At 35.3% G+C, this 15,580-nt stretch overlaps 1 protein-coding gene across 5 annotated transcripts in view; it reads left to right on the top strand.

Moving 5' to 3' along the window:
* FANCM (FA complementation group M) overlaps nt 1-13,558 on the top strand; it is a 63,582-nt gene extending 50,024 nt beyond the window's left edge. For all 5 annotated transcript variants that reach the window (XM_023741990.1, XM_023741991.1, XM_023741992.1 and 2 more), the window contains 5 exons: nt 2,128-2,234; nt 3,216-3,782; nt 10,921-11,296; nt 12,464-12,755; nt 13,403-13,558. In XM_023741990.1, the coding sequence (XP_023597758.1) occupies nt 2,128-2,234; nt 3,216-3,782; nt 10,921-11,296; nt 12,464-12,755; nt 13,403-13,541 (1,481 nt within the window). In that variant the 3' untranslated portion in view covers nt 13,542-13,558. The remainder of the gene's footprint in view (nt 1-2,127; nt 2,235-3,215; nt 3,783-10,920; nt 11,297-12,463; nt 12,756-13,402) is intronic.
* The last annotated feature ends 2,022 nt before the right edge of the window (nt 13,559-15,580 follow it).

Here is a 15,580-nt window from a genome sequence, read left to right on the forward strand (position 1 = left end):
AATGATACAACCATTTTGGAAAATGATATGGCGCTTCCTTAGAGAGCTAGGCATAAAAATACCATACGATCCAGCAATCCCACTCCTAGGAATATATCCTAGAGAAATTAGAGTCGTCACTTGAATAGACATATGCACACCTATGTTCATGGCAGCATTGTTCACAATAGCAAAAGGATCTAAACAACCTAGATGCCCATCAACAGATGAATGGATAAACAAACTGGTACATACGCATAATGGAGTACTATGCAACGAGAAAGAACAATGATGAATTTGTGAAGCATCTCATATTTTCTGTTTTTTTGATTTGTGCCAGTATTGTTGGGATGAGACAGTATCTCATTGTAGTTTTGATTTGCATTTCTCTAATGGCTACTGATCACAAGCATTTCCACATGTGTCTGTTTTCTGCTTGAATGTCTTTGCTGAAGTGTCTGTTTATATCCTTTGCCCATTTTTTAATTGGATTATTTGTCTTTTTGTTGTATGGGTATTGGGTCTTCCTCTAGATTCTGGAGATTAGACCTTTGTTGGGTATGTCATAGCCAAAAATGTTTTTCCAGTCTGTAGGTTTTCTTTTTTTACTCTTTTGGTGAAGTCTTTTGATGAGTGTTAGTATTTAATTTTTAGAAGATCCCAGTTATCTAGCTTATCTTGTATTTGTCTGTTGTTAATTATGGTTCATATCCTGTTTATGCCTTACATTAGGGCCCCTAGTGTTGAGCCCTGGTGGTGCAGTGGTTAAGAGGTCAGCTGCTAACTAAAAGGTCGGCAGTTTGAATCCACCAGCTGCTCCTTGGAAACCCTATAGGCAGTTCTACTCTGTCCTGTAGAATCGCTGAGTTGGAACTGATGGCAACGGGTTTAGTGTTGACCCTGTTTTTTCTTTGATGATCTTTATAGTTCTGAGTTTTACATTTAGGTCTTTGATCCATTTTGAATTGGTTTTTATGTGTGGTGTGTGGTGTGGATCCTGTTTCATTTTTTGACAGATGTATATCCAGTTTTGCCAGTACCACTTGTTAAAAAGACTGTCTTTTCCCCATTTAATGGACTTTGAGCCTTTGTCAAAGATCAGGTGGCCATAGGTAGATGGATTTATATCTAGGTTACCGATTGTGTTCCGTTGGTCGATGTGTCTGTCGTTGTACCAGTACTGGGCTGTTTTGACTACTGTAGCTGTATAGTAGGTTCTGAGGTCAGGTAGTGCGAAGCCTCCTCCTTTGTTTTTCTTTTTCAATAATGCTTTACTTATCTGTGGCCTCTTTCCTTTCCCTATAAAGTTAGTGATTAGTTTTTCCATTTTGTTAAAGAATGCTGTTTGTATTTGAATCACGATTGCATTGTATTTGTAGGTTGCTCTGAGTAGAACTGACATTTTCACAGTGTTGAGTTTATGCAGTTGGAACAATTCAGGTGAAAAGTGGGGAGATATGAAATTCCATTTTAGACACAGTATGTTTGAAATGTGTAGGATTATAAGCCCTTTTAAAAAATTACATCAAAATTCACATTTTCTTTTCATGTATCATTTCTTAAGTACCCTTTGCTATATGATAACTTTAACAAATCATATAGATCAAAAACTGTGTCTCAATTTTTACTTGACTGAAAATTATGAAGCATACCATTTGGCTGCTGCTTTTAGTGTTTTAGTGCATATTTTCTTTTATGTCTGAATTTCTTTTGTTTTATTGAATACTTCCTATAAACCAGTTACAGTCCTAAGTGCTTTATATACATTGTATTTTCAAAGGAAAAGCACCGTTTAATCACCATTTTCAGAGGAGAGCGATAACTGCAGCAAAGAGAGTTTATTAAATAAATTGCCCAGGATCACTCAGCAAGATGGTCTGATTTCAAAGACAATTTCCTAACTTTGTATTTTGAATAGATACCTTTCAATAAATATTTAATATCTTTTCTGTAAAATAATTTTATAAGGTTTGAATCATGTAAATTGTGGAATAGGTCAAAATTAAATAGTTTGCCAGTTTTAATTTAAATAATTTTATTATTTTAAATGTACAATCATTGCGTTTGTGTACTTAAATATTTATAGGTTAGGTCAAAGCTGAATAGTTTGCTGTTTTACTCTCTTAAATTTTAATTATCTTTACACAGATTCTGAAATGAGAGCTGTTTATGTGAAATCTTTACGCAGTCCGTTGGTGAGCAATCAGTACAGAATGGTCCATAAGAAACATAACAACATAAACATTTTCTCACAGGTATGTACTATAGAAATATAATGGAGAATTTCTCAATGGTGATGTTGAAATGTTCCTGTTAATGAAGGCTCCATTTTGTTTCTAAAACTGGACTATCAGAGCTATTTGGGATAAGTTCTGCCCAGGAAGGTAAGAGTCAAGAAGATGAACTAAATGAATTCTCAAGATCCCTTTTAGTACTAATTTGGTCAAATTATCCTGTCTTTAATTTGAACTAGTTACAATATACTATTAATTTTTTTTTTCCAATTAGAATATTTCTAAAGGAAGTGAATAAAATTTTATCATCTATAAGTTAAATTTTTGATTCTTATATGTTATTAACTATCTGGACAATTTTTTCATAAAAATGTTATATTCTAAAAATTATAGATTATGTATCATTTATGGATAACATTTTGATATTAGTCTTGTTTGTTAATAAATTGCCATATTCATCTTGGTAATATGGTCATTCATATCTCTGTATATCCATTGTACTTATTATATATAGTAAGGTCCCTGGGTGGTGTAAACGATTTGTGCTTGACTACTAACGTGAAGGTTGATGGTTCAAACCTACCCAGTGGTGCTGCAGTAGAAAGCACTGGCTATCTGTTTCCATAAAGATTACAGCCAAGAAAACCCTATGGAGCAGTTCTAATCTGTAATATACGGGATCAGAGTCAGAATTGACTTGTTGGCAACAGATTATTACATAGCACTTATCACATTGTTTATTGGTTACTGTTTACTTTTCTGGCTCCCTGTTCTAGATTGTAAATTCCTGGAAGGTAGATTATTCTTTTTGTTTATCCTGAAACTGCCAATTTTCCTCCATAAAAAAAATACTCAGAATATATTAGTAGAACAAGTAACTGAATTAATAAAGTATGTAAAATAAATTTTAATGAAGGTCTCATGCATTTGAAAGGTTATGTTAAATACATGTTGATTATATGAGAAGAAATTTAAAATACTCTTATTTATATTTTCCTATAGATTCCTGAGCAAGATGAAACCTATTTGGAGGATAGTTTTTGTGTTGATGAAGAGGAGTCTTGCAAAAGCCAATCAAGTGAAGAAGAAGTGTGTGTTGATTTTAACTTAATAACTGAAGATTGCTTTGCAAGTGGCAGTAAAAAATATAAAACCCGGCGTGCAGTAATGCTAAAACAAATGAAGATCCGACAAAATTGTGCACCTTCTAAAAAGAAATTTTCCAGAATTGTTTTACCAAATGACTCAAGTGAGGAGGAAAATAGTGTAAATGACAAAAGAGATTCCAATATTGTCGTTAACCCAACCACTGTTAATAAGAATGAACAACAGGGCCATTGTTTGAATTTAGCACCTTCTGGGTCATTATTGCAGTCCAAGATCTATTCTAATCCTGTTGTTAATCAGTCACCCAAGCAGAGACAACAGACACCACTTAATCTAAAGGATACAGTTTCTGAAGTCTTGGACTTCAAACCTCAGAGCCATAATAAAATCGGATCTACTTCACCTTCTTTCACCGCTGTTGATTCACAGAAAGATTGTGGAAAATTTCTAGTTCAGCTCAAGGTATGGATCAAATTAAGGAAAAAAGCCTTCATGTTTATCAAAAGGTTTTCTGTTTTGCTTTTTTTTTTTTTTTTTTGCTTTTTGTGTTAAATAAGTAGGTCGAAGAAAAATTAGTGAGTGATGAAATTCTTCAAACAAGAAATAGCACACTAAATTATATGGATAATTCATAGGATGCTTAGGTTTTAATTTTTAAAAATGTGTTAATAGTTTTCTTAATAACACTCTAAGGAAACCTAATTTTATAATAAAGAAAAGTACATGGGAAAATGGGGTTTTCTGTGAGATAAAATTAACAAAAGTTATTTGCTCAGAACTAGGTCTCAGGTTAATTTTTCTTCCCCTTCCGTAAAGCCTTCCAGGTAAGTAACTCACTAATCTCATTACTGGGAAAAAAGGGTGGAATGGGAGGTATACCAACTAGTTCTCTTTAAGTTTCTCTTTCCAGAGTGGCTGCTAACTAGTCCAGTTTCCTGCTTTTCCTTATTTTGCTATTGCTGAAAGAATCACTAAAACCCCTTTTCAGTTTTTAGGAATTTATAGTTCCAGTAATTTTGCTAAAATAGGGGTTAATTAAAGTCATAGTAATAGGAATCCCTTAACTGTAAATATTGATTCATTACCTCATCCAGGAGTGAGACCCAAACATAGACCTCTAGTTCTCTTTTATTCCGAGTGTATTTCAGTGCACTCTGCCTTGGTAACATTGTCTACAGTGTCCACACAATGAACTTCTTCAAATTGGTGTTTCTGGTTCTAAATTATCCACAGCCTTTTTTTTGCACGAAGTTATTTCTTAAAGTTGACTAGATTAAATCTTTATAATAGATTGGAAAACAAGAAAGTACTTAATTTCTCCGAGCCTCAGTATTCTCATCTGTAGTGTAAAGATAATAATCCCAAGGATTAAGTTAGGTAATATGTGCAGAATACTTTGAAAACCAATAAGCACTCTTATTTTAAAGAGTACTTCTACTTTGGCATGCTCTAACTACAAATAGATATAGGCTGGTAATACTTTGAGGACTGTGAAAAAGCATAAATAGATTTTAACTGAAATATATCTTAAATTTTATTCAATTATCTAATACTATAATTCCATATAGTATGATTCACACTTTATATTAGGTGAGGAAAGAATTTAAGGTAGATTTGAACGTACAGAAAATAGACTAAATATCCTGTCAAGATATTAAAAATATTCACACTTGTTTTGCCGTTTATGTTGCAAACAGTTTTCTTTGTCTGTCATTCCTTTTTGTTTGTTTGTGGTGGTTTTGCCTTATGAAAATATAACTTTTTTATGCAGTCCCAATTATTTTCTTTATAGTTTCTGACTTCAGTATCATGTTTTGAAAGCCATTCTGTACTCTGAGACTATTACTAAATATTTCTGGTATGTTCTTTGGTTATCTAGTGTCCATTTCTTCCCTCCTTATATTTATTCTTCTATGTTTTTGAAATTAAAGATTGAATATATTTTAAAAATTATTTCTGAGTAATTAGGACTCCCGTCTTTAGGATGTGGAAAGCTGGAAAGAAAAAGCCAGGTAATATACAAAATTATAACTTTTCTTGAAACTGTTACAAAGCTGAAGTTGTAGGGCAACTTATTAGCCTGATAGCTAAGGAGTGATAGGTGCTTCCAATGAGTGACTTGCCGATCTGGATCAATTACTGGGCACCATACAATCTGGTAAAAAGAATTCAGCTAAAACTTTAGTGAATTGCAAAAGACAATGGACTAGTGGGAAAGAACCCCTAGAACCCCTAGGAGCTTCAGACACAAGAGGAATTCACAACCACCCATGGGCTTTTCTTCACAGATTCATTAGCTGCTCACAAGAAAGACTGAGGATCAGAGAAAGCCTCCTTCCTGGTGTAGGCCTGGGGTAAGGGACCAGCAGCTACTGTGGAAAAGGCACCAAGCGCTATCTAGTTCCTCCTGCCTTATCTCCCTTACAGAGCAAAAGCCTTAATTGGCCGAGGAAAAAACAGCAAACTTTGTAACCTTCAGGGCATAGGTGAAGACCCTTTGCAGATGAGGGAAGGGTAGAAGGAAAATACCCTTCATACTTGAGGGATAGGCAGGGAAACATCTTGGGCTCAGACCAGTAGAGATCCCTGCCCCCTGCCCCCATCCCCCACCCCCATCACTGGGGGTAGGAGGAGAGCAGAATCTCTGAGAAAGACCCACGTCAGAGACCCAAGGACACACAAGTCCTGCCCAAGACTGAGGCTGGACCAGGACAACAGAAAAAGACTCTCCCGTCCTCCAACCACAGCACTCCCTCCCACCAGGCTAGCAAGCAGAGTAATAAATAACAACCATCTACTGCTAGGGGAGGGAAAGAACAAGAGCATGGGAGAGAATCTCTCTGAGGTGCAGGGTCACAGGGAAGGCCTCAAGTTGAGGGAAGATTTAAAAAATCATCTGGTAACCCAGTCTCTATCCTAAATACAAAGTAACACTAGAGGAATTTGAAGTCTCTAGTGTATCTAGAGTAATCATAGCAATAACAAAGACCAAACCCAACTCAACTTTTGAATAGATTGATTCAACCCAACACATTAGAGACCTAACAAAAGAAAAGACGTATCTATTTCTGGGCATAAATATTTGCCTCAATTACTACTGTCTCACATAAGATGTTTGGCTTTCAACCAAAAATTATGAGACACACAAACGCAAGGAAAAACAAAAACAAAAAAACTACACACTTTCAAGAACCAGACTGAGATATGACTCAGATGTTGGAATCAACAGACAGGAAATTTAAAATAACTATGATTAGTATATTAAAGGCTGTAGTGGAAAAGTTAGACAAACATAAATGAACAAATGAGGACTTTATCAGAGAGATGGAAAATATAAAAAAGAACCAAGTGGAAATGCTAGAAATAGCATTAAGAGAGGTAAAGAGAGAGATGAATGCTTTCAGTAGGCTTATCAGTAGACTCAACACAGCCAAGGAAACAACTAACAGACTTGAAGTTAGGTCAATACCCAGTCTGAAACACAAAGAGCGAGAAAACAAAGCAGAGGATCTGGCAACTGTGAGAGCGTATCCAACAGTCTAACGTGTAACTGGAATTAAGGAGGAGCAAGAATAGGGCAAAAGAAATATTTGAACAGATAATGGCTGAGAATTTTGAAAATTAATGAAAGATACCAAACAAACTTATTCCAAGAGCTGACTGCTGAAAACCAAAGATAAAGAGAAAATCTTGAAGGCAGTCAGAGAAAAAAGACATTACATACACAGCAAAGATAAGAATTACAGCAGACATCTCATCAGAGGAGTGGAACAACATCTGTAAAGTAATGAAAGAAAAAACTGTTAACCCTGAATTCTGTACCCAGTGAAAAATATCTTTCAAAAGTAAAGGGTAAATTAAAGATTATAGCTAATCTTCGTTAAGGTAGTAAAAATTAACTCAGCATATGAGATAGATCATTACCATTATTTTAGAATTTTGCTGTGTTTCATGGAAATTGCATTTTCTGAGAGTTTATTGTTGGTATCTAGAAGGTGCGATGGTTAAGCACTTGGCTGCTAACCAAAAGGCTGGCAGTTCCAACCCACCCAGCAGCCCTACAGGAGAAAGACCTAGTGATCTGCTCCTATAAAGATTACATCCTAGAAAACCCTACAGGACAGTTCTACTTTGTCACATGGGGTCACTATGAGTTGAAATCGACTAGACGGCACCTAACAACAACAGTGAGTTTGTAGGAGTCCCTCAACCATATCTTTTTTTAAAAATTCTCTTGCCATTTATACCTTTTTACAAACCATACGTTTTATCCCTTTAGGTTTTCCACCGCCTGGATTTTGCTGATTGCATTTCTGCGGTGGTGTTTTGTGTAGAGGCTTAATTATATTCAGTATTTTTTAACGTTGTTGTTTTGTTTTGCAAGACTACTTCATGGTATATTTCTCCATCAGGAGGCGTATAGTCTGGTTGACTATCTTTTTGTAATGCTAGAAGTTGTTAATTTTAAAGCAGTGATCCATTAATTCATGAAGGTTTTCATATGATAATATTCTAATTTTATCATTTTTTCTCCTTTTATAAGGTGGAATCCTTTTATAAAAAGAAACTTCCCCTCATCTACTATATGGTCACCCAGTAGTACAATTTGTATAGGAAAAGCAGGATGAATACTTGGTTATTTCTCTTTATTTGTTTTAAAATGATGATTTTATTTACTAGCATCCTCTAACAGTTGTTTGTTTGTTTAACATAATGAACTCGTGAATGTAAACATAGCGTTGTTTTTCATCCAATTACAGTTTTTTTTTTTAATGTTCAAGTTGTCCCTAATTTTGTCAGTGAGACCCTTTTCAAGGTGGCTCCTAAGTGCTTTTGACATGACCTCATAGTCTTTGATAGCTTTTTTGCTGTATAGTGTCATAAGATGTGCCAGGCTTGTTTACGCATTTCCTGTCTCAGTCCTGGAAGCAGCCATTTCTCCAAGTTACCTTAGTTCCTTTTAGTGGGAAATGGTATTTGGAGTCTACATTCTGAGTGCTGAGAGCGCTCACTGTCTTTGTTGTACAGTATGATAAGATACACCAGGCTTATCTTGAACATTCCTTACCCTGCACCAGGAGGCATCTATTTCTCCAAGTTGCCCTGGTTCCTTTTAGTGGGAAATGTGTTTTGGTGCTCTTTGATACTGGTTTGGTTGTTGTTTCTAGGCTTTTTCAGTGGTCAGAGCAAGGAAACATTTCTCTTTCTCTCTTTTACAGATACGCGCGCGTGCACACACACACACACACACACCCACACTCATTAAAGATAAAATACATCATGAGTTCATTTTGATATTTCAAATTCAGTAATACAGGGTTTTCACTTTACCACTTTAATCTTATATTTGTATCTCCTTTCTCCCACATCAATAATATAGTGAATAATATAATTAGAATATTACATAATTTATTTTATCCAGAAAATCACATATCAGTTTCAGAATAACAGTACCATTGTTATAATCAACAGTATGATTATGAAAACGGTTTAAACTGTTTAAGATATTTTTGTGGCAGTTCTTTTTGTCTTTAAGGCACATCCCACAGGATGTACAGTCAAATTACTTGACTTCTTTCTGGTTATGCCTATAACTGGATACATAGTCAGGTTAATTTGTTTTAATTTTTTATTTTTAGAAATTCTTTTCAAATTAATTTTATTTTGTAATTATGTAACATATTTACATGACTCCATATTAAAATACATAAAATATATTCAAAGATGTCTATTTTTGCCCCCTTCACTCTGTTCCCTCTCTCACAAAGGTAATAATTCAAAAAATTTGTTTAAAACATTTTTTGAAATATATAATTAAATACATTTATATTTATGATCCTCCCTTAAATAAATAAACTTTTCTTTACCATGCTTTTTTTACTTAAGAATATATCCTGGGGTTCACTCCATAGTCCAAAATCTGTTGCTGTCAAGTCAATTGTGACTCATAACCACTCTAAAAGGCAGAGAAGAACTGCCCCATGGAGTTTCCAAAGACCATCTTGTGGACTTGAACTGCCGACGTTTTGGTTAGCAGCTGAGCTCTTAACCACTGTGCCACCAGGGCTCCCACTCCATAGTAGTATATAGATATATATTCCTTATTACTTTTTATAGCTGCATAGTTCTTCACTGTGTAGCTATATCATAGTTTATTCAACAGTTCCACATTGATGGATATTTGGGTTGTTTCTAGTCTTTTGTTCTTATAGTCTTACAACAAATAGCCATGTGCATCTCTTAATGTATTTTGACACTGTAGCTTTGGGATGGTCCCTTTGAAGTGGGATTGCTGGGTAAAAGGGTAAATGTATATATGCATTGCTGCCAGATGTTGCCAACTACCCCTCCATAGGGGCTGTATCATTTTTTATTCCCACCAGCAATGTATGAGAATGCCCTGATTTTCCCCAGAACCTCATCAACAGAGAATGTTGCCACTCTGTGTAGTGAAAAATGGTGTCTAGGTATGGTTTCCCTTTGCATTTTTCTTATCCTAGCAAAATTGAAAACATCTTTTTGTACAGTTTAGTCTTTACATTTCCTTTTTGAAAGCATTTTTAAATTATTTGAGGTTTTGTGGATTGCACAGGTATCATGTATTTCTGTCTGCAAACCCACATGAGGGCTGGAGGGCCAGTTGTTAGATACAAATTCTGAAAGGATTTTTCTCCCTTAACCTAGTATCTGCGGAGCCCTGGTAGCACAGTGGTTAAGAGCTCTGCTGCTAACCAAAAGGTCAGTAGCTTGAATCCACCACCCGCTCCTTGGAAACCCTATGGGGCAGTTCTGTTCTGTCCTGTAAGGTATCTCTGAGTCAGAATTGACTAGGTGGCAACAGGTTTGTTTGTTTACCTGGTATCTAATTTGAGAAGTGTTTTTTGCTTTCTGCTTCTGTGGAATAGATTTATTTCTTGCTTGTCCTTTTTTTGGCAGGGGATGGGAGTTCCAGCACTTTGCATGTTTCCTATGCCCAGTGCTTCTCTCAAAAGCAGAGCTCATGGTCAACAGGATTTGGCAGATACTTTGCAGAGGAAACCTGGGTTTGTGCTTGCCTAACTTCTAGGATTCTGGTTTTTTTTTTAAATCTCTGTGGATTCCTTACTTTTTTGTCAATCCAGTTATGCATTTTAAAATATTTTTTAAAAAACATGTTATTTAGTGGTTTTAGCTCTTTTCAGCTGGAGGGACATTCTGGTTATTTAATCTTCCAGTTATTTGTCAATAATATCTTAGGTATTCACTTAATTTTTCAACATCAACTCTACTCTGTTTTAAGATTGTTTAACCATCTGTTCATTTGTTTTTTCTCTAGGCTGAAAATTAGGACTCATAATTTTCCTTTTTAAGTACTTACTTCCTCTCCTGTTCATTTTTACATTTTTCTCCCATTTCTTCACATCTTTCTATTATTAGCTAAAGCTTCAATTTTTTTGAGTCATCAGAGTGGTAGCTTTCTTTTACCTGTAGTCACTGTTGTCATGTTGAGGGAGAAAAAGACCATCATCTACCAGTAAGGAGAGTCAGCTTCAGATGGGAGAAGTTTATGGTGTTAGTATGTATTTAACCTGATTGTGATCGATGTTTTCTACTTTTACAGGTTGGTAGCACTCTGGAGGATTCTAGCACTTCAGTGGCGTATTGTTCCGATTCAAGACCGCATTTGACTGGGATACATACTTCTCTTAGACTTCCACAGGAAGGAAAAAGAACCCGTATTCTTGTAGATAGTCGTGAAATCACTTCAGGTGCAGAAGTAATTTCTTCCCTAAGAGCAATTCATGGCTTAGAAGTAGAGGTTTGTCCTCTTAATGGTTGTGATTACATAGTGAGTAATCGCATGGTGGTGGAAAGGAGGTCTCAATCTGAGATGTTAAATAGTATCAATAAGAACAAGCTCATTGAGCAGATTCAGCACCTGCAGAGCATGTTTGAAAGAATATGTATGATTGTGGAAAAGGACAGAGAAAAAACAGGTTTGTATTTAAAAACGTTTTGTTTATAAGACTATAAATGAACTTGACTATTATTTATTCTTCTGCTGTAAGGATGTAGGAAGCTCGTAAAATAAATACTTGATTTGTGAATGTTTACATAATTCCATAATGTTTTTCATTAGTCAGTGTGTTTAAACACAGCTTATAAGATGAGAATTAAAGGGTAAAAAATTGAAGGCAAGTGGACCAATCATAAGACTTTTTCAGAAGCCCCAGAATGGATGAGGGTCTTCAATAAGGCAGCAGTTGGTGAAGAGGTGTAGGATTCAGGAGCTATTTAGGAGGCAGGATTAACAGGCATTGGTGGGAGGAGTCGAAAATTACTCTGAGTTGACTTTTTTGTTACTTGGGTGACTAGGCAGGTAGGTAGAGGTGCCATTTATTCAATTTTGAATTTAAGAGAAGCAGCAGATTTTGAGAGGTAAGGAGAGTTCAGTTTTGAACAGTTAACTCAGTTTTGTTTTTGTTTTTTTCTTTTTAATCTGAAAAGTGAGGGCTTTTGATTAGGTGACCTCCCTGTGCTAAAATTCTGTAACATCCTCTTTGCCAATCTAGCGTTTATAAGGGAAATTAATTCAGAATAAAGAGGAAAGTAACAGGTCAAAAGTTGAGGATAAGATTTTTTTTTTTTTTTTTTTTGTCATAATGATGATATAGGTAGGCTATGGAGGAAAAAAATGACCAGGAAAGGTAAGGAAGTAAATTAATAAGCAAGAATCAGAGATGACAGATTAAAATGAGTGTGTAAGATATTTGTTGAATAACTCTTTGGAATAAATACATAAGATACTTTCTATAGGAGTTCAACTTAACAAGTCCCTTCTGTGTTAGTATTATAAGGAATTAGAGATGAATAGTATGGTTGTGGCCTCAGGAATGAATTATCTGGAAATACGAACTCTCTCCTGCCTCTTCATCTTCCTGTGTTGATTGCTGTTCAAGATACTCAAAGACAGTTCTCCCTGTTTTCTCATATGTTTGAGAATTTGTTTAGAACTTTAGCTGTGGGGTTTCTCATGTACCATAACATGGCACTGATTGACTCAATAGTGTAGATCTTGGGATTTTAATAATATAAAGTATATTAACAACTCTACTTAATATTAGTTACTAAAGTTTGCATTTTCCTGATTATGAAATATTTAGGAGACACCTTGAAGATGTTTAGGAGAACAAAGAGCTATGACAGCCTGCTGACTGCCTTAATTAGTGCTGGAATCCGAATTCTTTTCAGTTCCTGCCAAGAAGAAACCGCAGATTTGCTAAAGGAACTGTCTTTAGTGGAACAAAGAAAGAATGTTGGTATTCATGTTCCAACAGTAGTGAACGGTAGTAAATGGAATGCACTTCAGTTTTATCTAAGTATTCCCAATATAAGTTATATAACTGCGTTAAATATGTGCCACCAGTTTTCATCTGTGAAAAAAATGGCTAACAGGTATGTCTGTTTTAATAATGAATATTTGTAAATTGTTACTTTTAAATGATTCATAGAAGCATTCCATGCGAAATTTAAGTTTTTCAAAAAAGAAGGATAGTGTTTGTTAGTTTATTTCATTCAGTCAATATTTTTGCCTGCCAGCATGTATCAGTCACTGCATGAAGCTGAGGACATTAATGGAAAAAAAATAAGAAAGAAAGAAAAAAGATAGGCATTGCCTTTGAGGAGCTTAGAGCCCTATGAGGAGATGAACACAAAACAGCACTTATATTTGACCTTACATTCTAACATTTCTGAGCTGTTCAGTTCCATACCTAGAAAAATTTTAAGAATGTTACTAATTTTTGATAATTATAATGCTTGGAAAAGGAAGATTTTAGAAAATAGTTCATTTTAATTAAACCAAAGGCCCATATAAGATGTTGGAGTTGTGGTTATTGCATATGATTTTAAATAAAGGGAACAAATAAGTTTTTATTTAAAATAATCCTAAAGACAGATCATCTGGATTTAGAATGCTTAGGCAGAAAACGATTTTCTCTGGCTGAAGGCTTTTGTGTCTGGTGTTCATAAGCAAGATGAGCAAATTGTATACAAGTCAAAGTTTTACTGTACTGTTTTTCTTTGTCCAATTTATTTTTCAGCTCACCTCAAGAAATTTCCATGTGTGCACAAGTGACTCATCAAAAGGCTGAGGAAATCTATGGCTATATTCACTATGTATTTGACATGCAAATGTTACCAGACAGTCTTAACCAATGCAGACTGAAGCCTGATGCATGATCACACTGCTCAAGACGCAGTGATCAAAGAACTCTCACAATACTGAGTGCACTTCAGTAAGCATTGCTGTAGTTGATGACCATCAGTTAAAATATGTAAATAAGAGAATATTTCCTTATCTCTTGAAGGTATTTTTTATATTGTACATTTTTATTTATATAGATTATTTAAATTATTAAAGAGAACCATCTCTGATGTACAGTAATGATCATTTGCTATTAACTATATTATGAAACAAATTTTTTTATTGAATAGAAAGTGCTATTCAGTTCAAGAAAGTAAAAGCTAAAGAGATATATTTTCAAAATTTTCCAACGATTAATGCACTATTGTCATTCGTTAGCATAATAGGTTGATGTGTCTATGATTTCTCCCAACTTAATGGTCATTAACAATTTCTTCTATTTATAAATTATAATATGTAGACTATTTTAAATGTACTGAGTCTAAATACGTATTAGGTTAAGATTGGGTCAGTTGTGAGATAAATGCCCCAGTAACTAGTAAAGTAGAAAATTGAATACCTTGCCAAAGGTGTCCCAGTTAAATATAGTCAATCCCTATTAATATGAACTCCAAGGTTTTTCTTATGCTGTTGAAATATCATATTCAAAGAATCAGTGTGTCAACTTAGACTTGGAAATAGTATACAGATGAGCTATTGAATGTGGACTTTTATTTTCACCCATTAATTTGTGTTTGTGGTACTGCTATTAGTATTTTAAGATGGCTCCATGTTTATATCTGAAACATCTGAGGCTCTTCTTTCTAGTCTGTCTAGTGCTACAGCAGCCTTTAATTATGAACACCCCCCTACTCCTCCAGTTTTAGCCCTTTATTCTCTGGTTGCCTTATTTCTTCTTTTGTTTTAATGTGGGGTAGTTGAACCAACCTCATAGCAGAGAGCTTTCCTCAACTTAGACCTTGTGTGGACTTCAGAGCTCATCTAATTTAAATCGCTTTTTTTTTCCTTTCTACTCAGATGATGAAAGTGAGGCCAGCAACAAGTAACTGATTCAAGTTTAGACTGACAAATCTAGAACCAGAACCCAGGTACTAGATACAGTTCTCTTTTTCACTCTCTTATAGTGATACAGAGGGACAAAAAAAAGTTACTCTAATTGTGAACTTGGCCCCTTACAGATAGAATAAACTCTCAATTCTTCTGAAACCATCTGATCTCATATATCTGTTGTCCAATTCTGTCAAAGCCAGAAAGAAAAGAAGCTGTTATTGGCCAGTGTGCAGCTATCAGTTAATTACCTCTCAGATGAAAATTCCCCCTTTAGTACCTGCTCTGCTATCATAGGTTGGACTTTTTAAGCATTCCTCCTTTATAGTACACATGATACTAAGTTTTGTCAGTAGGAAAAGGGGCTTCTCTTCTGGTTCTGGTGTGCTGCATTCTGCTGCTTCTTGTTCCTGTTGCATAGTCTGTCAGCAGTGCACGTGGGTGGGAACAGATGGTGGTGCTCTGCCCCAGCTGAACACAGGGAGCACAGTCCCTCGGCAACCTTGCACTGGCCTAGGTAGGGTGACCACCTTGCAGGACCTCCCATGCAGATGCCATGTACTCTGACTCCCTCTTTGTGTCCACCAAGCAGAGAAATATTATGTAAGTTAACATGGTGTGAGGGACATAACCGAGAGGATTTCATTGATTTATGCTTGCTATGTGGAAAACACTATCCATATTTAGGCCTGCAGTTTCCTCCTTCTATATCTTCATTGTTAACCCTGTTAATCAGTCCATCTTTATCATTTCACTCCTTGAGTCCTTGAAGTCTTTCTTTTCCACTTCTAAGTGTTCTTTGGAAATTGCCTTAAACAATTATTCTAGCTTATCTTTGGAAAGAATGGGATGAAAACCAGGTACCAGGCAGGTGGGATGCAGTAGTATAGAACAAGAAGGATGCTGAAGGAGTTCTGATAGGACACAGGAATATGGTGGCTAGGGATCAAACTTTTGGATTGCATCAAGTCCATGTCTTTTCAAATTTATCTTTTTATTTCTCATTATGGGATCTAACCACCTTCTT

Source organism: Trichechus manatus, unplaced genomic scaffold, assembly GCF_000243295.1.
Source record: "Trichechus manatus latirostris isolate Lorelei unplaced genomic scaffold, TriManLat1.0 scaffold00196, whole genome shotgun sequence".
Taxonomy (NCBI): domain Eukaryota; kingdom Metazoa; phylum Chordata; class Mammalia; order Sirenia; family Trichechidae; genus Trichechus; species Trichechus manatus.